General features: G+C 48.8%; 1 protein-coding gene across 1 annotated transcript in view; it reads left to right on the top strand.

Moving 5' to 3' along the window:
- Positions 1-24159, top strand: part of Cacna2d3 (calcium voltage-gated channel auxiliary subunit alpha2delta 3) — a 650190-nt gene that overhangs the window by 464045 nt on the left and 161986 nt on the right. Inside the window, exons 17-22 of the mRNA XM_010643030.2 lie at positions 9795-9878; positions 16909-16980; positions 17241-17302; positions 18687-18754; positions 23052-23097; positions 23234-23331. Of these exons, the coding sequence (XP_010641332.1) occupies positions 9795-9878; positions 16909-16980; positions 17241-17302; positions 18687-18754; positions 23052-23097; positions 23234-23331 (430 nt within the window). The remainder of the gene's footprint in view (positions 1-9794; positions 9879-16908; positions 16981-17240; positions 17303-18686; positions 18755-23051; positions 23098-23233; positions 23332-24159) is intronic.

The following is a 24159-nucleotide window of genomic DNA, read 5'->3' as shown; positions in this document are numbered from 1 at the left end:
GAATGCACAGCTCAGCCTTACTTGCCCTTTTCTCCTTGGCATGGAGTCTTCCCCTGCCCTTGCCCCAGGGACCCCTTCCATCCATTGGGGGCATGACGGATTGTACCTGGTGGTGTTTCTTTGACCTATGACTGAGGTTTTCATTGGAATGGGTGCTGTGTCCATGTGCCGTCTGTCCAAGGCACAGGCATGTCAGATGAGCTGACCTGCAGCTCCAGCCCTGAAGGCTCTGGGTTGGGTCTCAGAATCAGTGCTTTCTGTGCCCATCTTGCCTGGGGTCGGAGAGGCTCCTAAGCATCAAGACCAGGCGACGTTTCTCTCAGCCACGGGAGCGTCTTCCGTTGGGATCCAGTGAGGACAAAACCAAAGTCCACCCAGTCAAGGCACACAGTTCACACCAGGTTGAGCAGAAGCCAGACTTCCAGAAGGAAGACATATACATGCACGTGTATTCTAAATTACACCAAAAGCCAATGGCCCCTCTGCCAAGGAATGTTCAAGGCACATTTAATTTGAGGAGTAATCTGGCTTGGAAGAACAGAGTTTGAGCAGAGCAGACTGCCCAATGAACTGAGCTGAATTTCTTGGGGATAGGAAGTAAAAACCGATGAAAGAGAAGGGAAAGAGACCAGGAACTTTGTTGGAACAATAAGGTACAGTATCATCAAGTTTTGTCACTTCTACCCAGTAAAGAAAGGTAGGTGCCTTCGGCATCATACATATCCTGAACGTCACAGTCAGTTCAAATATTTAGATTCTCTCAGAAGTCCTCTCCTGAGTTCCATTTCCTAGCTACCCTCCAAGAAAATTTAGAAGTGACAGGGAGGGGCTGCGACTTTACTGACTCCCAGTGCTGCGGCAGGTTTGGCATGAACATGCCTCAAACTCTTAAACAAAGCCCTTGCTCACCCAGGTGCAAATGAAAGCATAAATATATGACCTGTAGGCATAAGGGGAAGATTGCATGGAGGCTTGATCGTTTAAAATTCAGCTCTGATCCCTCCTAGGGACCTGGCTGATGGTCATTATTCACCTTGCTGATTATCCCCTTCCTGCATCCTCAAGACACATCTCAGGCAGGCACTGGCCAGCAGCCCCAGCTCTGGAAGCGGACATCTTTGCTCCTGCTGCATGGTTCTCCGTTGACCATGGCCATGGCCATCTCTGAGGCGGGATGTCTGGGTGAAGCTTCCACTGTGCCACTATCAGCTGAGTGACCTTAGACAGATTACTTAACCTCCCTATCCTCAACTTCCGCCCCTGAAAAGTGAGGCCAGAAACAGTACTGTTGCAGGAATTTTGATGGAAATTAAGTGAGCGAAAGCTCACAAAATACCCAACATGGACCAGATACATAGTCACATGTGTTTATGAGAGGGACACATACTGTTCATTTACTCATTCGTTACGTATTCATGGGGAACCTGCTCTTTGCTGGATGCTCTTCTGTGCTCCGACATCCAGTGATGAACAAGATATAACTTTTTCTTCATGAGGCTCAGGACCTAGTGAGGCAGGCAACCAGTGCAGGGCAGAGTGGAGGTGGGGCTGTCAGGAAGGCGGAGGAGAAAGTGGGAAGGACTTGAACTGACCCTAGACAGGTCGCTGCAGACCTCGACAGAGGAGCTGATGTCTCGGCGGAGTTCCGAGAGGCCAAGGGATTTTGCTGTTTGACTCTGAACTGGGGTAAAGGGTGTCAGGAGCAGACAGGGTGGCATGTGGAGAGGCCCAAAGGCAAGAGCGACTTCACATTTTCAGCAGCCAGTTCAGTATAGCCAGGGAGCACAGCGAGAGGCAGGAAGTACATAGAGAAGAGAGGCAAAGAGAAGCCTCGTGGTGGGACCTGGGGGATTCTGGAATGTCGGGCATTATCCTACAGGGTGTGGGTGGCCATGAGGACGCCAGGCCAAGCATGGATGTGGTCTGAGTTTGGTTGCAGAAGAACCCCTCTGGCTGCAGCCTGCAGAATGGGCAGGAGTGGGTTGAGCCCAGGGAGAGCTGTTTCAAGGACACTTGCCCTTATCCAAGGGGATGGTATCACGGCCACTGGCACTAAGCTCATGGCAGGACTGATGAGATTCGATTTCAAGACACATGGAGGGTAGAAGCAGTCAGGCGCTGTGGTGGTTTGACAGACCCTGGCTGCTTCGATGGCTCAGTGGCCTTTTCCCTGATTATAATCACCTACTCTAGATCCTGGCCACATTTCCCTGGTCACAGGCAAATAGCCGACCGAGAGGACCCAGCCAGCACTGCAGGGGACTTTGGGTTTTCCTGTGAGTCATGAGTCACATCAGAAGTCCGGAAGCATTTTTTAAGAGATGCATCACTGATTGGGGATCTCGCACAAGCACACCCAAAGACAAAGCTAAATAACTGGCCAAGTCACCAGCCCAGACCAAGTCTACACGGACCAAGGATGGATGAGAATCTGCTCCATCTGGTGGTGAGGACTTAGCTAGGGCGGGAAGCATAGGTTGGACAAGACAGATGGACACATAAGTTCACTGCAAACAACTGTCTTCTCAGGGTGGTGATGAATACAGACCACCTCAAATGAGAAAGGAGAGAGACGAGCTGGAAAGGTCCAGAAAAGTTCATGGATGAGGTGATGACAACGATAGATTCCTCTATATTTTCAGTGAACCCCTGCACACATAACTCACACACATTTGATGGTGGTCCGGAACTATGGCCGAGGCTGCTGCTGTTACAGGTGTTGATCAGGTGTGGCAGTTGGTTTGGAAGGAAGGGTGCCTTTCTCTCTCCTCAGCATCCCTCTGTCACTTCACCCAGATTCATTGCCAGCTGGTGTCACTCGTGTCGTTCGACCTGGAGGAACCTGGACTTTGAGGGCTCTCTCTGGGGTGACTGCCATTGTCCCAACGGAGATGGTGAGACTGGAGTCTTCTTCCCAGTGCCTGAGCTGGGGGTGGCTTTGGGAGTGTGGTGACAGGATATGATCGCTCTCGACAGCCCAGAGTGTGTGCTGTGTGGTGAGTGGTTCTCCACTGCCTTGCAAAGGCTGACATGACTTGTTACAGTGTTGACTGATACTGTTTTCTGACTGCACTTCAGTGAGTAAGCAAGTTCACTGTCATTGTCAGAATCCATTTGTCGTGCCTGATTTTAGCCCCTGTGTACTGGTTTGACAGTTGCGCCTACCCTGGGGTCTTCAGATATAGTTCGCTCTGCAGTACATTGTCAAGTAAAGTTCTGTCGTTTTTTTCCTTAAAGTTACTTGCAGATATCACAGATAGACTTTCAAATTATAGAGGCTTTCTATTACCCTCGATAGTATCTCTTAATAACATAGTGGTGTCTGAAAGCTTATGTGAAATTAGCTTTGGAATCAAGCTTATATCCATCCTCAGCAACTGTTTGAAAGTTTGGAGTTCATTGTGAGGCTACCTTGCCGCTAAACTTTTATCCAGGAGACGTTGACGGGGTTTTGTCTCACAGTGCCCAAACTTAACACAATAGGTGTCCTCCAGGTGCCATTGTGTGACTGTTTTGGATGCCACCTCCCCGTGTCCTTCGTCCCTCTCTGCTGAGCAGCCATGTTTTCTTAGCATTGCTCTTTGCCTGGGTCGGCAGGCAGGCTCGGCACTGCCTCTCTGTTTCCTGCCTCCAGAGTCCCTATCCTGTGCCCTCTGGCTGGCATGGAAGGTTCCTTCTGTAGTTCACTACTGGCTGTAGCCTGACTTCTGGAGAACTGGAGTTCAGATCCAGCAGCGTTTAACCTAATAAAACAGTGGTGGAGCTCGGCCACCTTCTCCCCACAGAGTATGACTCACGGCTGCTCCGCTACTTGGAGGCCACTGATGAGGATAAAGGTGGTTTGGATGTTCAAAGCAGCCTGTTAATTGGTTTGTTTTTTAAACACCCAAGTTGTTTTTATTTTACAGCAGTCAAAAGAATTTTATAATCATACCAGGAGGACATGTAGACCTTCTCATCTTTGAGACACTTAAAAACATTAATAGGAGGATGGCACCTTTTGGAGGAAGGAAAGGCTGGCTGACTGGATGTGCCCTGTTGCCTCCCCCGCACCCTCCCAGCCCTGCTTCCCTGTGGTGCGCCTGGGCCTCTCCTCTTCCCCTGACATGTAGGCCTCCATCTCAAACACAGAGTCATCGGAATTTCTCTCTTGGCATGTCATCCCTGCACATGTCTCATCTGGAGAAGTCTGGGCTGTTGCAGTCACACATCCAAAAGAGCCAACTTTATTATCTTGGTGGAAATCATAGCTAAATTGATATGCTCAATCATATGGACAGGTTCCCTCAGGAAATATAATGTCCGCTGGGCACAGGGTGTCGTACTTGACTTCGTACAGTCCCTGAAGCTAAGTCACCCTTTGTGGTCCGAAGTTTATTCTTGCATCCAACACTGTTTGGTACCTCCCAAAGGAGTCGGCTGCTGGGATCTGACTTCCAACACAATTCCCTGACCGCTAGTGGGCCTGCCACACACCGTCTCGGCGGTGACTGCCCCTGAGCTCAGGGTCAGCTGGTAAGGAGGAGACCACCTAAGAGAGGCTCGGAACCCAGGCCTCGTTGTGCCTGTGGTCCCTGTCACCGAGGGAGCCGTCATCCCTGTGCTGAGCGTTTTCCTGCCCGTAAGGTGATTCTCCTTCGCTTGCAGTTGTGAGAATTAAACAAAACACGAGCCGTGTCCCACACAACAAGGTGCATGACAGGAAGCGCGGGGAAGCTAGCAGCGGGGGGCGGGGACGTGTTTCCTGTCCCGGCTGTCACAGAGGCGGTCACTTGGAAAGCAGAGCGATAGGTTGCTACATTTTATAAATTCCTTTTGGAGAACAATGAACTTTGAAAACCGAAAGCAGTAACAGCTTCAAAGTGCTTTTCTTTTTACCGATGGGGAAAGAGAGAAGAATGTCAGGTGGTGGTCCTTACATGGTGGAAATAAGGACAACATCCTTTTCATTATTTTGTACTCTTCATCGTTTTCCAACCTTTCTGCGATAAGCAGTCATTGCATAGATAATCAGAAAAAAATGAGGCGAAAACAAGTACACAGGCCATTCAGTCTGTGACCCTTGTAGTCCTTCTGCTAACTCCCAAGAAACAAGGGCCCTCAAAGACCATGGGACTTCTTTCCTCCAGGGTCGCCTCCACTGTCACTAACAGGGAGATGTTTATTGACAACTGACAAGGTAGAGTGTGCCTGTCATATTCTAGGGGAAGGAGCGTCACTCTGCCACAGGCCTGCCTGGCCTTCACTTTGACCGTGCAGAGGCAGACCAGCAAGCCAAGCTGAAGGGCTTCCTTAAACCTGGCTCTTGGGAAGGCTGAGGTGGGACGATCACAGGTTCGAGCCCAGCCGGGCAACTTAGTGACTCAGCCAACTCTACCTCAAAATTTTAAAAAGGGCTGGGGATGAGCTCAGTTTGAGGGCCTTGGGTTCAATCCTCAATACCACCAGGGGAAAAAAAGAAAAGAAAAAAAGTGAGGACTGTTACCCAGTGGTACTGTTGAGAACCATTTTGCCAGTGTGGAACTCTCTGAGCTCGGGGAGCCAGGGGCTGCCCTGTCTCGCGAGTCAGTGATGATGCACCACAGTCCCTGGCATTGGCTGCGTGGGCAAGGTTTCTAGCCATGTTTGTTAGAATATATGATATCCTCAGCTCTGTGTGCTCAACCTTGTTTATTCCCGTGCTTCTCCCTGTAGCCCTGTGAGCTGAGAGCCCTTACCACCACTTTACTGAGGAGGAAAATGAGGATCAGAGAAGTGCACAGCACACAGCATAGGCTTGATTAGAATTTGGGTCCGAATCCAGCGCCCTAGTTTGTAACTGCTCTCCTGCATGGCCTCTCTTGACCTTTCCTGATTCACTGGTTGTGAACTGTGAGCGAGCACTTGAGGGCAGGAGTTTTCCTTCCCAGGCAGCTTCTGCGCTCCTCCTAAGGCTCGTCTGTGTCTGGAGCAGGGGCGAAGCAGTATCAGGTGTCCAGCGGGATATGGGGGTGCGGAGGTGAGCAGGGGATGGGCAGATGAGTGAGAAGGAATTGGGCCCTGTGTTCTGTGTATGCAGGGAAGATGCCGTGTTCCCTCTGCAGTGGTCTCTTCAGCCCTGGGGAGAAGGAGACCAGGGCATCAGAGGAGATGGCAAAGGCCATTGTCTCAGACCCCCATGGTTGCCTTGGGAGAGAAACATCTGCCAGACTCCTGCCGTCTCTGGCCTTAGCCATATTCTTCCTCATGACGGCACTGTGCTGGGCAAGATCTCTTCCTTTCCAGCGTGGATCCCCACCTTCATCTCCTTCCTCCCTGCTGGCAGCGTGAAGTGGCTCACAGTATGTTCCCCCGGGGACTGCATGGATGTGCCGGATGATTCCCTGGGCCTTTCCCAAAAGGAAACACAGAAGAACAAAGGCCTTTAAGTCGGTGTGAGGTGTGATGTCACCTTGGCCCATTTCATTGTGCTCCCAAAGTCGGTCTGCAGGTGACATCAAAGGCTCCTCCTGCCCATGCCATTAAATCCTGCCGAGCATATCTAAGTGTCAAGCAAGCACCCACTGGCTCCCTCTCGTGCCTCTCACAGGAGCCTTCCAGTCCTGTCCCCCAGGGCCAAGAGTTGGTTTGTGTGTTCGCCATTCCCTTTTGCATCTGGCCTTTATTTGAAACTCCACCTCAGAGTCTCATAGCACAGAATATCTTTCCTTATTAAATTCTCCTCTACATATTTTTTTCATAAAAACAGACACTAAAGTCTACCTGTGGCTCTCAGAGTCTGTTTATAAACCTTTGGAAACCATTTGCAATTCGTTAATCACATTTTCGAAGGAAGTTACAGATTACAGATACGCTAGCAGTTGCTTACACAGTGCCTCAACCCCGGAACTGGCTCCTTCCAGGGATCCGGAGCTGTGGAGCTGGGAGACCTGGGATTTGTCCCACACCAAAGCTGAACATGAGAGGGAAGATCTGGCCTGGCGGGTGGAGAGTTGGAGATTCACAGCCTTTGCTCTTCTCTTTCTGTCACAGGGGGGTCGGGTGGGTCAGAGATCGTCTCTGCTCACAGCAGTATGTGTCGTGAGTGGTGAGGCATTTTATACTTCAGATTCTCTCAAATTATCATTGGCACACTTGGGTTTATGAATATTTCATGTACAATATAATTTAAAAGTCATTCATTTAAAACTTTAAAAATACAGACGTTAAATATATCCAGTTGGTTTGACCCATACCCTCCACTCAGTGCAGAACAGTGGCCTGCAGAATTAGGGAATGTCCTCCTTCCTTTCAAGGAAAGGCGATACTAGCCATTTCTAGGCAAGGGGCCCTCGTCTTCACGGCAGTGCGTGGCCCTTAGCTGTCAGGCTGGCACATGTTCAGAGCCGATTCTGTCTCTGGCAGTGCAGCGCCGTTTTACACGCAATGTCTTATTTCACCCTCGACCTGCCTTTGCTGTGGGGTTGCCACTGTTCCTCCTACTTTGCAGCTGAGTAAGGAACCTTGGAGCAGCTAGAGTAACTCACTTAGAGCAACGGGTCCCCTGTGACTTGGGCCGCATGAAGCAGCAAAGCCACAGTGCTCTTTTCTTCTTTTAAAAATGCGTGGACACTTTCTCTGAGGATGAAGGCGCACTTGGTGCTCTGGACCTGGAAGTGTTTTTAAATTTCCGTGACAGTGGTTGAAGTAACACAAGGCTTGGCAATTTGGTCGGGAGCTAGGGGTAGGTGAAGTGTCCTCTCCCCCTTCCTGGTTATATATGGATGTGCAACTTGCTATTTAATTTGTTCATTAGCTTCTTAGAGCCTATTTTCCCATATGCGTGATGGGCAATAACAAAACAGAATCAAGGGTGGGATGCTGCAGCTAAGTCCTTGGGAAAAAATAGAATGCCATTTAAATGACTTCATATCTTTAGGGCCTTGCATTTTGGAGCTATCCAATAAAAGTGTATTGAATAAATGAATGAAGGAGTACTTTCTAGTGACTAAAGAAAGGACTTCTTCCACTAAAATAAATAAAGTGTTTAGACCCAGCAGTGGGCTACCAAAGAAATCGTGAAAGTTCTGCCTTTGGCCATGCTGGGGATCAAACCCAGGGCCTCTTACATACTAAGAAATTCTGTTTCACTGAGCTGCGTCTCCCCTGAAGTTCTGCCTTTGAGGTTCAGGGTGTAGGCTGCATGCATTTCTGAGGTGCCTAATAACTCCTAGAAATAGCTGTTAGTAAATTGGGAGGTGGGAGTATTTGGCACATGTAGCAGAGGCCCAGAATGACTGTCAGTCTCTAGCTCTCAGGGCGTCGGCCCGGGTCCTAGCATCTCAGGGCCCTACCCTGCCACATCCGTCCGTGCCCACATCTCCCACAGACCTTACTGCTGTCCTCCCTGCTCAGAGAAAGTCTGATTCTCCTGGGGCCAGAGCCTCCAGGCACACGGGAACTTTTCGTCATGGGATGTAACTGCTGCCTTGCTGTCATTTACAGTGGACCTGGAGGGAATCATCTCCCTTCCCTGCTCTCTGGAGTGGATCTGATGTCCTAACCGTGACCATGAACATCCATGAATTGGAAAGAAGAGAGTTGAAGCATGTGCTACTTAGAGTCTGTTGAAGGCAGGCAGGGCAGCCTTCTCTGGTGGGGAGCAGGACCCCACAGAGGTGGTGCGCAGTTTCTAAAATGCAGTCTACACGGAGGAAAAGCGTGCTGGAAGAAACCACTTGGCCCTCTGTGGTACTTCCGTGCTGCAGAATCTTCTCTTTTGGCCACTGTGACTGAGAGTCTACAGGGGGCCGGTTTAGACCTGTTTGCTTCCACATTTGGGCATGATTTTCCCTTTGCACCCAGGGTACCTTTAGCACCTGTATCTACAGTAGCCAAAACAGCAACTTGTGGTTCTGGGGTCTGAAAACCCCCAGACAAATCCTGCATCCCACTTCGAGTGTTACCATTCAATAGAAAGAAGACCTCTCTAAGGACAAGACAAAAAAATCATGTATGCATATAATATATTGTATTCATGTGACAAATCTTATTTTCTAAACTTATAAAAGGATGGCTTATCCTTAGCCTGCAGCAGAGGGCAGACTTTCCTACCATTTAAACACACTGACAGCCAGGCTCCATGAAAATCCACACACAAGAATGTCTGGCCGATGAAATGGTAGGTTTGTACGGTGACTAACGCCAGTGATTTGGAGAGGAAACTAAAACCACTTCCCCAGTTATTAATGTCCTCATCAGCTTTTCCAGAGAAATGCCCTGGTGCCCATTAAATGTGGTGGCAATTCCCAGCACCCACATCCACTCCAGGTGAGGTAGCTGTGCCTCGCTCAGTGCGATAGCAAACAGGTTCTGTGCATCTGTGAAATGTCACCAGTATGCCAAGCCTATGGCCAGCAGCACAGATCGATGCTTTCACTTCTTGGCCAAGCATAGGACAAGGTTTGAGACTAACGGGCTTCTACACAGGGGTTGGGCTGGAGGTCCTTGCCTGTGTCACAAAGGGCGGCTTGTGAGCTCTGGACACATCCCACACATGTACCCCATCTGAGGAGGGGAAGAACTCCCCACTGCATCTGGTGTCTTAGGGACAAAGAGTTCACTAGGTGAATCTATACGACGTAAAGACTCGGTTTTCATATTCCCCAGCTTGGAGCAAAGGTTCCCGGCATATAGCCTGGGTGTGCCTGTCAGTAGCATCCCTAGAACTATCACCATGGAGGTCTTCTCACAGTCTTCTGGACTTGGGGGGATTAAAGTTTGCCCTGTGATGATTTCATGGACTTTCTTTTTCTTTCTCTTCTGCCTGACACTAGTATGAAGAAGGGAAAAAGCGAAGGAAGCCTAACTATAGTAGTGTGGACCTCTCTGAGGTAGAATGGGAAGACCGCGATGATGTGGTAAGTGATTCAAGTTCCCTGGGGAAGGGACTCTGGGGAACTGCGGCTGTCCCCGGAGCCGGCCACCAGAGGGATGTGGAGACGTCGGCCTTTACTGCCTTTGGCTCATTATGGCTTCCTTGCTAGCCTCCCAGACCAGTTACGGACAGGACAGCCACCCTACTGGCCAGAGCAGCCTGCTAAAACCTCCCAGACAGGCCCCTCTTCCGCTTGTTACTCAGGCCTCCTCTGGGCGCGGTGATGGACCTTCCGTCTTCGCTTTGGTGAATCCTAGCTGGACACAGGAGGCCCCGCCCACTGAAAAGGCCGCCCGGAACCCACAGACCAAGTGGGCAGGCTCCCCATGGCTGGGATTTGCTTCAGGACCTCAGGGCCACAGTCCTTGTTTCGCAAGTGCAGCCTAGGCTATGCTGGCCCCTCCTTGTGCGGCTGGCTCCCCATTTCCGTCCCCCGCAGCCTTTCCTGCTGCTCCCTGTAGCAGCACGCCGAGCTTCTTGCCTGCACACTTCTGCCTCTGGTACTGTATCAAAGGGTTTTCTCCTGCCCATGACATAACCCCACCAAGTCTCCTTGTTACTTCCTCAATAAATCAGGTTTGTTAGACATGGCTGTCTTTATGTGAATCCAGGCCGACTACCCTTAATTAAATCGTAACACACCAGGTGTTCCTGGCCGTTCTTCCTCTTCACTGTTTCATGTAGTATCTCTGTGCTGAGCCCCTTCTCACCCCACCTTTCCAGATTTGTCTGAGGTTCTTTCTTCTTAGCGTTTTGTTTTTGTTTTCGTTTTCAGTGCTAGGGATCAAACCCAGGCCTGTGGATGACAGGCGAGTCCTCTCCCCCAGAGCTACATCCCAGCCCTCCAGGGTACTTTCTGAAGTCACATCATTGCTTCAGCACCATTTCCTTTTCTAACTCTGTCCTGCTGTCCATAGCAGTGTTGAGAATCGCTTGATGTTCTGGGTTGGGTTCTCTCTCGTGACTTCTGGAAATGGGGCAGGGCTCTCAGCTCCCTGGCTGCAGCTCTCTTTCTTTTCACATCCTTTGCCCCCTAGCCCATCTCAGCTAGTATAAATCTGACTGTTTTCCTCTCCTGTAAAACGTAATAGTCACATCTGTTGTAGAAACTTACCCTGCTTTCTTCATCTGCGCTCAGTCTAGTTAAACCCAAGTTCAGACAGAATAGCATCGCCATTTGATGGAAGCCCCTTCCCCATCCGCCCTCTCCTCCCCAGCTGCCTCAGGTCTGACACACAGCAGTTCAGTGATCAGCAGAGCTCGATGTCTCCTCCTTCCTTGGACCTCACCACCAGGCTCCTGTCTGGGTCTTTGCGTTGTCCTGCGCCTACTCTGCACCCCTAACAGAGCAGCTGCGAGGAGCCAGGAAGCCAGGGACTGAGTTCACTCTGCTGCTGGCCCTTTGTCTCCAGTGAGCAAAGACGACCTCTGTACCCTGGGGGTGTTCTTGTTTTCTGTGGGGCTTTTTACCCAATCAAATGAGATGATGGCAGCGATTCCCTATCTGTCAAACCGTTGCAAGGACTACATATATTAATATGTATATTGAAGGGTATGAAAAGGCTTATACAGCTGTATGGACAGCTGAGCTTTCTGTGAACAGCAGCCATTGCTCAGTGACAAGTATTCTCTTCGTCAGACTTAATCCTCAGGTCACCTTCTCGTGAGGAAATGTCCTTGCCCTGTGGACTCATCGTGTTAATGTGCCTCATGAGACTTTGAAGGGAAACTTCCGTTCTCTTCTTTCTCTTCCAATTCACTGTATCCACTGCTTCCTTTTGTTTTGTTTTGACCCCACTGAATCCTTCTGCTTTCTCTCCCCAAGGGCTTGAACCTGACCATCACTGTGCTTCTCAAGCTCTTTATCTTCTCATTTCTGGTCAGTCTGGAATCCAAGTTGGACTGTGCTCATTCTTATTCCAGATCCCCACACCCAGTCGAGGAGCCAGTGTGCGCTCCTCTCCCTAACACTGAGCCGGAGCGCTCCCTTCTCGTGCACATGCTTCTTGAAGAGATTTATTACTTGGCTTACTCCAGTCATCCCCTGTGCCCTGGCACATTTTCAGTGAGCAGATATTTCCTTTTGCTAATCGTGGTCCAGAAATGCTTTTTTTCTCCTCATCACAGTCACTTCTCACCCAGGCTGCAGGTATCCGATTTCCAGCCTCACTTGCATGGTCTTTGGTCTTCATGCATATCTAACTCACAAGTCTGAGTTCCCACCCCTCAAGCCAGCCCAGAGCCCCGCTTCTGCACAGACGGCCCTCTGGTTATCTCTTCGGTTTGGGTCTTTTTGTCTTGTACCCTTGGAAGCCTGGTACATTTGAAATGTGAATTCCTTTGCTGTCAATACGTTTGACTTGGAAAAACTCAAGTCACCGTTCTCTCTTGGAGATTTGCATCCCAATCATAGGGGGATTCCATAATCTATACAAAGCATCTTTGCAAAATCTTCACAGAATTCCATATATTCATATAGTGATCCAGGTCTGGGAAAGACACTTAGCCAAGCCCACTGAGAAAACAGCAGAATAGCTGCAGAGATCTTGGAAGGAGAATCCTACTTCTCTTGGGCAACATGCTGCATCCTTCCAAAAATGATGTAAGATCATGTGCACTATTAAATGTGCAAAATAGACTGGCTAAAATTAAGATACTTAAAAAAAAGAGAAATAGAGATCATGTAGAGTATAGCGTGCAGGGATGAGTTAGGTGCTGTGTCAACAGTACAATGCGTACAGCAGATCTTTGAGGAGCCCATGAGTCACGGGGGCTGGGGTCTTGGGACATGCATGATCCAGTCTGAATCACTGGAGAGGATCACCTCTGGGAAGGAAAAATTATCTTTAAAAATAGTGTTTATCCTTTGGTTATAAATTCCTGGAGGTGGCCAAAGGCATTAAGGATGATTTTCGTTTTGCTTCTCTTACATTTTAGTCATTACCAAAGTTTCCACAGTGAACATGGTTATTTCTATAAATAGAAAAAAACACAAACATAATAGTAACTACCATATAAGGAGCTCTTCCTACAGGCCAGTACTGTTCCAAGTGCTGTGCATAAATGAACTCGTTGATTTCTCACAGAAATCCCCTGAAGTGTGGGTTATGGCTGTCTGCATTTTACAGGTAAGGAAACCGAGGCAGAGAGTTGGTGGAATGGTGCGAGGGCACCCAGTGTGGATTTCAGCTCAGGAAACCCAGCTCTCACAGACACGGTCTTTAGTCCAGACCTGGGAAGGACACTTGAACTCAAATCCTTGAAGACTCTAATTCAGTGCCCATGGCTGACACGTTATCCTCCCCTGAGGAACAGGCAATAGGGAGGTGGCTAGACAGTATCCGTGCATATGGGGCCATGAGTCCCGCCCCGCAGATTCTCCCTCAGACCCAACTCGAGTCCTGCAACTGCCCTCTGAGTCTTTTTCCTACTGCCCCCAGTCAACCCACATTTGTTCTTACCATGATGACTCTCACGGAAAGTTTCCCCAGAGCCCTTTCTTCCCAAAGCCCCATATGCTTCCTCCCCTGGGGCATATTTCCGAGAATTTCATCCACACATTTTATACATTTTTCACCCTCTCTGGTGTCCCTGCAGCTCATGCTTAAACCCTGAGCCCCTAAGCCAAGCAGAGCCCACTCTAAGAGTCTAGGCTGACACTTGGGGGTGGGAGGGATTTTGTCCCCGAATGTGTTTTCATGTGCTGATGCAGTCCTAACGTGCTGTTGGGAAAGTGGGTACTTCTGCCTGTCACCACACACGAGACTGTGTGTCCCCCAGGGGCTTGGGTAAAGCGCAAAGCAGCTGGGCAAGGCAGAGCAGACCCCCAGACCGGGGGTGGGATGGTGAGCGCTGCAACCGGACCACCATTTCTCTTTCAGGGAGCTTTACTTTTATGTTACAGGCCACCCTGTGGTGGCTGTCTCATGGTGTCGTGTGACGGTGCCCTGGAAGCTGATGTCCCAGTTTGCCTTCCTCTGACTATGGGTTAAGTTGGACACCTGTGCGTGTGATTGGTAACACCTGGGTGAGATATGCTGACGCATGGGCATTCCAAAATTTGTTTGGAAATTTTCCTCTACCGGAACATGTTCCTTTTTCTAGGCCTTTGCTGTTGTAAATCCCAGCAGTGGCAATGGTAAAGGATATTCAGACAACCCTGTGCCATACCATCAACCACAACCTTCTTGCCCCTTCTGGAGAGACAGCACTGTTACCCCCCCCACCGCCATTATCTTGTCAATGTTTCGGGTACCTGTGCCACTTGGAAACAGAGGCACCACTGACTTATTGCCTAATCCCGGGCAAGTCACTCCCTCTGGAACCTCAGCATTCCTAAAAAGTGACATTTTGGGATTGTCCCAGAATCCTGATGCTGTATTCTCACAGGCAATGTCTTAAGGAAAAATAATCACTAAATCCTCTTTCTTCCTCTCACAGCGACAGAAAAACACCTCCCTATCCCCCCAGACCATAAGAGCTTGGAGCTTATGGAAGCCCCTGCTGAGAAGTAAAATCCACAGACTAGGACGTGGTCACTTTTAAAAATTTTACTTTTATTAAAACAAGCCTGGAAATAACAATATGTAATTTTAATATTAAAGCTAAAATATTTGATATCGTCTAACTACATTTTCTGCTGATTTGAGAAGCAGAGGTGAAGAGTTTGGAGTCACGAGGCAGAAAGGCTATTACCTAACCCCTCCCTCAGTTTCCCCACTTGTCAAACAGGGATAGTAATGGCACTTTAGAAAATAATTTTGAGAAATTTTAAACTGGTACCCAATGCATAGCAAGACTTCTGTAAATAGCATCTGTCAGTACTGCATGCTTCGCGACAATCTGATGACCACAGTTTTGATAGCAACTGACAGGATCCTCGAGGTCTGGAGTCTTCACACAGGGACATTTTTGACAGAAAGAAAACGATAATGAGGCTCACAGGGGTCCGAGGGTAGTTGGTGTGTGTCTGGCAAAACTTGAACCTTGATATCCTGCCTTAGCTCTCTTACCTCAGGCTGCCACCTTTTCAGTCTGTGCCTGAAATCACAAATCAGCCTTTCTTAGCCTGAGGAGTTAGGGGAGAGGTCAAAGGAGCCATTTAGGGGTCCCCAAGAAGCAAAGACAGGGGGTGGGATCTACTGAAACAGAGACAGGGGACATCTTCAGCGCAAGGTATGTTTTCATGTGGGTCATGGTCCACAGAGTTTGACAAACACTGGGTTAGAGCGTAGGCATCTGTGTCATGGGAAGGGAAGCTCAAATGTCCATTCCTTAAGCTACTGGGAGTTTTCTGGCCCTACGAGAAGGTGAGGAGGGTGATGGTGATGGTGGTTTGATGGTGGTGGTGGTAATGGGGACACATTGAGTGTGCCAGGCACTCTTCTGGATATTGACCCCTCTGACCTTTTCTAAAACATGTAGAGTGGGTGCTTTATGAGAGGGGTGCTATCAGTGGATCCATTGGCAGCAGGGGAAACTAAGGCCCAGAGGAGCTAAAAGCTTTGTCCAGGATCTTACTCTGTTTCTGAACTACAGTGCTGTCCTGTCTCATAACAAGGTGTGCAAACGTATCACTGTTTTTATTTTTAAGAGGCAAAACGAGACCTTCTATGCCTTTGCCTCCAGAAGCATCGAGAGCCTGGCCTTGGGTCCTCCCAGGCCCCGTGCACTTACTCTGTGCTAACGGGAGTGGGGGTAGAGGGGCACGGAGGCGTGGAGAGTCTTACCTAATCTCCAACTTGCCTGGGGAATGTGAGAGGGGAAGGTCCCAAATGACTTTAGGCAGGCACCAGAAAGAGGAAAAATGAAAACCATGTTAAAGATAAATCGAGCCGTTCTTAAAAGTTAGAAAGTAGACTTAATTAGGACCAGCTCTCCCCATCCCAAACCACAAAAGTTAAAATGGGAAAATATTTCCAGAAATGCCCATTATGTGTTGTTAAAAAATATCTAGAGTAAAATATATGTTTTATTTTATATATGCCTCCAGCTAAAAATTATGCTTTAACTCTTTCTCATAGAAGATGGGAATGCAAGCCCAAATCTAGACGGCCCCGAAACAAATTTAGGTTGCTTGCAAGCATGGCAGTTTTCTATCAGCCAGATCTTACTCAGAGGAGAAAAGAGGGACAGGAGACAGAATCAAGGCACGGGCTGGGAAAGAGCCTTTCCTGATGGGCTGTGGCATGTCAGCGTTGGCTCAAACCCCATGAATGGCCTTCCCTGCCGTGTAGCCCTTGGTGCCCATGACAGCGTGTCTTTCATCACCACGTCTGCTGTCCTCCTCTGAACTCGGGGAAGGGCCACATGTAATTAGATGAGGTCAACCAGGGTGGGGAGGAGCGCCAGGCTCCTGGATTCTCAATGGGACCCCTAAAAATCAGAGTCAGGGTCGCCCCTGTTCACTGCCCTGTCAGCAAGGCCATTAATTGGCCAAAAATTCTCAGCAGGCATTTGAAGATGATTCATGCTATAAAAAATTAATCCCTCTCTTCCACATGTTCAGCCTTTTTTGAAAAAGAAAAAAAAGCACTACTGTGTAGGAAAATATCTTTAACCTGATTATCTTTTGAAAAATGACTGCTTCATGACAAATTGGTACCCTTCTTGAAAACATAACTTTTCATTGGGGACACTCTTGCCTCTTCAGTGTTGTAGCGGTTTGTTGGGAGTTCATTCTCTGATTCTTTACCAGTATGGCGCAGGCTGTTTTATTCTTGTTGCCCTGAGGTTTACAGGAACACCCCAGACTGATGTTAAAAGTCACTGACTTGATGTTGTTAGAATGTCTCCCGTTATCCAAGAGCATTTGGATGTTTATTCTTTGGAAGCTCTGTTGCATGTGTCTGGGTGTAGCACACAGATGTGGCTTGTACCTGAAGAAGCTCTAAAGTTTGTGGGGGAAACATACTTCTGTTTGCAGCAGCCATTAGCGTGTTCTCTACACAGCGTGCAAGGTACCATGGGAGCCAGGGAGGAACTAACGCACATATTCCCTTTTATCCTCGCAGTTAAGAAATGCCATGGTGAATCGAAAAACCGGGAAGTTTTCCATGGAAGTGAAGAAGACAGTGGACAAAGGGGTACATTTTTTTCTCAAACATTCTTGCTGCTTAATTTAAACCAAACCTCTATGAAAAATTAGCTTTGAAAGCTCTATCTGCAATAAATATCTTTCGCTGAGATCATTTTTCTCTTGTCTTTACTTATCTCAAACAAGATTCATGTAGTACCGTTAACCTGATCACAGTGTGTCCATTTATTTTTATTGATTTCTGTGAACGTCACCTCGCAGACTAACCATGTTTTCTTTTCTCTACTACTTTTTTTTTTTTCAATCTAGAAACGGGTTTTGGTGATGACAAATGACTACTATTATACAGACATCAAGGGTACTCCTTTCAGGTAGAGCTGACCATAATACATGGACATTCCATCAGACCCATCAGTGTGTTTGTACAAAGCTGCTGGCGCTCTCAGAGCTCTCATCTGAGGATAACACACACCCTGCCAAAAGGCTAGAAAGAGTGAGGAAGGGGCTTTTCCCAGGCTGCTTTTGTCTGTGCTCTCCAGAAGGGGGAAGATGGTTCAGGCTCACCTAAGAGAATTCACTTCATCTGCCGTGGCTTTGAATCTCATCACCAAGCAACAAAGCTCTGGGGATTCCCATTGAGGGTGGGGATGGGTTCCTAGGGTGACCTGGTCCTTAACCATCTAACTTGCTGCCTCCTGAGTTCCATTTTGCCTTTTATTTCATGCCCACAAAACAATCCTTCAGACTCAGAGGTAGCATTCCTCCCTTCCGTGTTGTACTTCCATTTGACTTTTCTGAGCTGGCCTCCTGTGCTTGTGTGCCTTTGAATCCTGTTGTCTCTCTTTGTAACCATCCTGAAAAATGGTTTTGCCTTGTTGCCTGCTCTCAGATGCGCATGTAGCATTCTAAGAATTCCTGCTACTGTTAACTTAGTGTTGTAACACATTTTGTGAAAAAAGTATTTCAGTAGGGCAGTTTCGTGTTCCTGAACTAATGTCTCCCCGAAGTGAGGAAAGAGAGTTTACAGACTATAGATTAATCCGAAAATAGATTCTAGCGTCATTGTCATCTACTGCCAAGGATCGCAGGCGGGTTCCATGTGGAACCGGGAGCAGTCAAGGAACACATGAGCTGCTCAGTGGGATTGCCAGATGAAGAGACTGCATTTTTAAAACATAGTCTCTTACTTTAGGCAAAAACAGAAAGGAGATTAAATGAAGCCAGGTAGAGTGTGGGGAGCCAGTTAGACTAGAGGAGAGGCTGAGACTGAAAAGCCTGCACCCAATAACATGGCAGCGTGCAAAGGGGAGTGGAAGTTTGCATTTTAGCCCTGGAGAATGGGTCAGCTTTTCCCAGTGTCAGACTCTAGGGTGTGGAAAGACCCAGCCCTGGCCGTATGCTGGACAGAGGTGTGAGATGTGAGGAAGGAACAGGGCACATGCCCTGGGGGAGGAACTCCAAGACAAGCGCTTGCTGGATGGGTGAGCTGTTTTGCCCCAGGTCTTGAAAACACACGGGCAGCCGATCCCTGCTGGCCTTTCCAATCAGAAATTACTTTGAAGCAGCTGCTTAAGCCTAAGAGAAAACAACACCCACTATAATCAGTGAGGTTTTGAAAGTAAACTGTTAGAAAGATTGTTTATAGAACATGAAATGAAAATGTGAAAATGGAAAATTAAAAAAAAAAATGTTAGCCCGCAAGTCCGTTCCAGTCTGTGCCATAGACTTCAAGGTCTGCTTTGTCTCTCTGCACAGTTTAGGTGTGGCGCTCTCCAGAGGCCATGGGAAGTATTTCTTCCGAGGAAACGTGACCATCGAGGAAGGTAAAGTGTGGCCTTGACTTGTCTCACCCTGCACAGGGAGTGTAGGGACCTGGGCCAGCTAGGGGTTCGCTGAAGACCCTGCTCACTGTCCGACCCTCTGAGCAAGCCCTTGGGCATTTGACCAAAAGAATTGCCCACTGGCTGTGATCTTTCTTGCTGTTTCTTCCTGGTTCAGAATGGTGGGGACCCCAACTAGTGATGCCCTTCATTTTGATTTTACTTATATTCTACTGTAATCCACAAAGCCGTCAAGGCAACTCGTAAGAGCCGTTCACCAGCAATATTCTAAAGCATAAAATTCAGTAGCAGAAGAAAATGCAACCTAAAAAGCCAAGCTCAGGGAGGAAAAACCAGAAACAAAAATCTGGAAGCCAAAGTCTTCTGTGGCAGAGCCCTGCAATTTCTTTGTGTTCTCCTGGCCGGCCTGGCCCTCAGGCAACGATGACTGGTGCAAGTGATTCCAAAGGGCAGAAGGAGGAAACAGCACCCATGGATCTCAGATTCTTCCCTTCATAAAGCTCAGTGCAGAGAAACTTGTGCTCTAAGCAGTCGGGTCGCAGCTCTGCAGACTGTGCAGGGCTGTCATCCACACAGGGCCCCTTTCAACTCCCAGCCACTCACTAGTGCAGAAGCTGCCTTTCCCATTATCACAAGCACAGAGGGAAGGGTGGACAGGGCCTCTGACGGGTGGTCCTCGCCCAACCTGGACATGAGGCTTTGCATCTTCATGGAAAAGAAGTTGGACCAAAACCGGTGGTGTTTCTGGGTATACCCAGGAAGGACAGCCAGGCATAGCAAGGTTGGTTCTCAGCCAGATTTTAATGGTTCACGGCTGGCTGCACGTGACTGTGGTGAACTTGGAAGAGCCGAGCTGCTCACTCACAAGGTGCAGCAGGGAGAGAGGAATGAAAGCAGTGGTCCCTGAGGTGCCTGGTGCAATAGGTGGTCTTCTGGTTCACTGCAGATTGCCTCTGCCTTGTTTCATAGGCGTGAGTTGGGTTTGCCGAGAGACTGAGATCTAATGGGACAGAGAGTAGAGGGATGCACAGAGTTTGACAAGCACGGAGCCAACTGTGTGGCTCTCTTCCCAGAGACGCGGGAGAAGGCAGGTAACCCTGTGGCTTGGGCCAGACACTTCAGGAAGTGGTCTCAGAGATCATGTTTTCACTTCTAGAATTTTCTGGCCCTGTGGAGCGTGTGTGGCTCTGTGAACGTCATTGTCCGTGAAAGAAGAAAATTCACGTCTTAAGACATCTGAGGAACAATTTAATGGTCAGATCAACACAGTGAGAGGCCGTTAATGGACAATTAGCCTCTCATCTGCCTGTCCTCTTAGTGAATCCTCAAAACATGGCCTGTCCCTCCTTCCCTCTGCACTTCCTCTCCCCCTCCCTCTCCCCCGTCCACAGTTGTTTTCCATTGTCTTTTGGATCACTTTTTGGTCACCATCTTTGTCCTGTATGTTCCACAGCTGTTAGGGTAAGCAGTCACAGAGAGAATTTCAGTGCTGACTGTAACCACCGTGCAAGAAATTAGTTAGAATCCTCAGCAAGGGGGAAGAGTGTCTGGTTATCCATACAAATGAGGTCAGATCTTCCTCTCCCGGTTGGTCCTGTATAAATAAAAGGAATTACACTGTTGCCAACTTTGCTGAGTAATGGAGCCTAGGAGAGCTGCTTCCCCCTTCGGCCAGCTAGTACAGGATCCTGTCATCTCTGAGAGCTACGGCATGGGTGTTGTTCTCTCATGTTCTTGGGAAGGGAAGGAGTTCTTGGAGACAGCAGCACTTCTGTGGGGTTTTCCGTAGGGACAGCTTCCCTGCGATCTGGAGGGGTTTTCTGTGCGTCTCAGCATGCCCCGTACTACAGAGATGGTGAACAGGTAGTCATTGCTGTGGCTGAAGGTATGGGCTGAAGCTCTGCCTGCTCAGTTACGTCTCCTCTGACCCTGCCTTGACTTGTCTGACTTGACGGTATCTTTTATATACATTGTTCACCATCACTGTTTAATAAATCACAGCTGTGTCACTACCGTCGGCACTGTCAGTTTTCAGAAGATGTGATTTTTGTTGGAGGAAGTAAAATTGGAGGTGAGGGAATTAAAGAACACTGGAATATCCTTGGGCATCTGGGAACTCGGAAGAAGCAGTAGAACAGGATCTTCCTTCAGAAGCTCACCTATGGAGCCTATGAAATGTAGGCTCGGAGGGCTCTGTGATAACTTATCCTAGACAAAAATGGGATCGACATCCATAGCTCAGTATTCCAGGAAGATGCAGGCCTCCCGTGGACCTTCGGGTCCTCGCATTTCTGACTCCCACAGAAGCCCCCTTCCCTGCTGTCTACAGGACCCCTTCCTCTTACCTTCTTCAGGTCTTTCCTTACAAGTCCGCATTCTGTGACTGCCTCAGTTAAATGAAAGCTCTCTGTTAGCACTTCCTGCCCTTTGGCTCCCCTCCTTCTGCTCTTGTGCTCTTCTCCTTCATATTCTTCACTGGTAACCGGTAAGCTATTTAAACTTTAGTTGTACCCAGTAATCTTTTCTGTGACCGAAAGTTGGGTATCACGAAGGCAGTGATTTTTATTTTGTTTACCGCTGTCTTCTCAGGCCTAGACTAGTACTGGGCACATAGCAAATGCTCCGGGTTGCAGAGAAGGATGGAGGAAGGGAGGAAGGGAGGACAGATGGGCTGGAAGGAGAGCAGGAACAGGAAGAAGGTGTGTGTGGGTGGATGGATGATCACAGGGATTAGACACTACCTGTTTAGCCATCTTGTGGAGTTTATGAGTTGTGCAGTATTACCTTATTGTATGGGTGATAAACTCGCAGTTGACGTGACCTTCCCAAGGTCCTTCAACCAGTGGTATTGGGGCCTATGTTCAATCTAATATATCCTCCAGTTCAAGCAGGGTTGTGACAAGTCTAGTGTTTTTTCTATTTACTTCGTATGTCTTTATTTGCGGAGGAAGTTTGAGATCTGAGTGCAGTGAGGTGCTAGTAATTACTTAGAAAGCTGCCTTTCTGAAGCAGGCTGTAAGCATCATCAAAGCGCCTAAGACAGCCATTCAGAAGTGTGTGCCAGCCCACTGAAATCAAGAGAACTGAAGATTCAAGTGAAAAGAGTGACATTGCAGAATGTCTGGCCTTTTTCATTTTGCTACAATGGCATACCTGAGGCTAGGTCCTTTATAAAGTAAGAAACTTAAAGAATTGCTTAGTTCGGTATTTTCTTTCTTTCTTTCTTTCTTTTCTTTCTTTTCTTTCTTTCCTTTCTTTCTTTCTTTTTGGTACCTGGGATCGTTCTCAGGTCCTTGCTCTTGCGAAGTAGGCAGCAGAACCACTGAGCTAAACTCTCAGCCCTAGCTTGCTGTTTTGAAGGCTGAGCATCCAAGATTGGGTGACCCCACCTGGGCAGCCTCTGATGAGAATCTTCCAATGTCATAACATGGCAGAGAAATGGCAAGGGAAATTGCCACATGCAGAAGGGGCTCCTGTGCAAGTGGAGAAGCAAGAAAGCCGGGAGTGGCCAGATTTACTCTCTTACAGCCGCCCAGTTCTGTGGGAGCTGTGTTAATGCCTTCTAATGACCAAATCACCTTCCGTGAAGACCCACCTGTTAGAGATGCGCTGCCCTGAATATCATCACATTGGTACCCAAGCTTCCTTCACACGCAGCTTTGGGGAACAAGCCATGTCCAAACCATAGCACAGAGTCAAAGTGGTCTGGGGATGCCGCAGAATCTTCCAGACTCACTGCGAACTCCAGCTGTCCTAGCTGCCTTACTAGATGGTTGACTCACTTACTTGGGACCCATGACAGCTATTCTCTGCTGGTCAAAGCAGCTGAGTGTTGACAATGTCCTACCGCTTGCCCTGTGGTTCACCTTCACAACTATCCATCAGTTAGGGATTATTATCACTCCTGTCTTGCACATGAAGACACAGACATTTAGCAAGGTAAAGTAACCTGCTAATAACATGAGAGTTAAGTGGCCTAGCCCTGCTCCCAGCTCAGAAGACTGGGATCCCAGGGTCACTGCTTCCAAATACCGTTATGTTTCCATCCAAGGACTCTTTGGCGCCAGTCAGCGCTTTCCTGGGGTGCAGGGCTGAATGAGGAGGCGGTGCTGGAAGAGGGAGGTGAACATGGGAGGAAGCCGTCTGCACAGAGCCTCTGTTCCCTTGGGATTGGTGTCTACCCCTAACCCGCCTCGCAGCCCTGCCCTAGAGCGTTTGAGGTGCACAATCAGGTGTGGGGGAGCTACACTAACCGTGAACCCTTCTCCTTGGCCTGCAGGCCTGCATGACTTGGAGCACCCTGACGTGTCCCTGGCGGATGAATGGTAAGAATCCAGCCGTCCTTCGTCAGCACTAGGGCTTGTTACCTTATTAATTTTGAGTTGTTGGGGCTCCTGCGCCCAGTTTTCCTGATGTGTCAATGTTCACATGCTCTCGTTTGGGGGCCTGTCCTGTTTTTAGGTCCTACTGCAACACTGACCTGCACCCCGAGCACCGTCATCTGTCTCAGTTAGAAGCCATTAAGCTCTACCTGAAAGGCAGAGAGCCTTTGCTGCAGTGTGAGTACGCTGTCCAAAGCATGCCATGCGTGCATGGGGCGGGGAGGGGGCGCTGAAAACCGCTCTGCCTCTGTTTCCCGGAGAAGCTGTGATTTGGCAGACTGTTAGTCACGCTGTATCCTGCTGCACACCTGCTTTCCGGAGGAATGGGAGTGAACATGAACCAGCAAAATCACACACTTCCTTACCTTGGTTTAAACCTCTGCCTCTGGTTTGTCTCCCAAGTGAGCCGTCTGGTCGAGCAGCTGAACTGGATGGGAATGTTACAGGTGGGAAGGGACTGTAACTAGTAGTTCATCCAGCTCCCTTACGTTACAGTTGAGAAACGTGGCCTTGGAATAGGATAATCTCATGCAAGGCCACAACCTCCAGGCTCACGGAGGACCTGCTTCCCCAAGAGTGGAGTCCCCTGGGCACCTGTTGCCTCTCATGTTGTTGCATGTGCTGCTTCCTCTTCTCCTGTGTGACCCGGGGGCTCAGTAAGGAATGGCCAGGGGTTGTGTGGAGAAGCGGGACAGCAGCTGGATCCTCCTCTAAGGCAGGGGCGCACTGCCCACTACTACAGGGCAGTGCTGATACTGTCATTTGGGTGGAAGAAGATTTGCCACAAGTAGAGTGTGTCACCTGCTCCTCGTTCTAATGAGCACCTCTTATCCAGTGACGTGAAAAGTGCTTGACTTGCGTGTCTCGGGGGAAGGACCCCGGCAATCCCTAATCCCATGGAGTTGTGAGGAGATTCTCCAGGTACTATGTGACACCTTCGGGTGGATTTACTTCGATAGGGAAGGAATCAGATCCACACCATAGGAGCCCAGTTTTTCATATATA

This window comes from Fukomys damarensis, unplaced genomic scaffold, assembly GCF_012274545.1.
Source record: "Fukomys damarensis isolate Sample0158 unplaced genomic scaffold, DMR_v1.0_HiC HiC_scaffold_28, whole genome shotgun sequence".
NCBI lineage: Eukaryota > Metazoa > Chordata > Mammalia > Rodentia > Bathyergidae > Fukomys > Fukomys damarensis.
The sequence above is the reverse complement of the archived record's forward strand: the minus strand, read 5'-3'. Positions and strand labels throughout refer to the sequence as shown.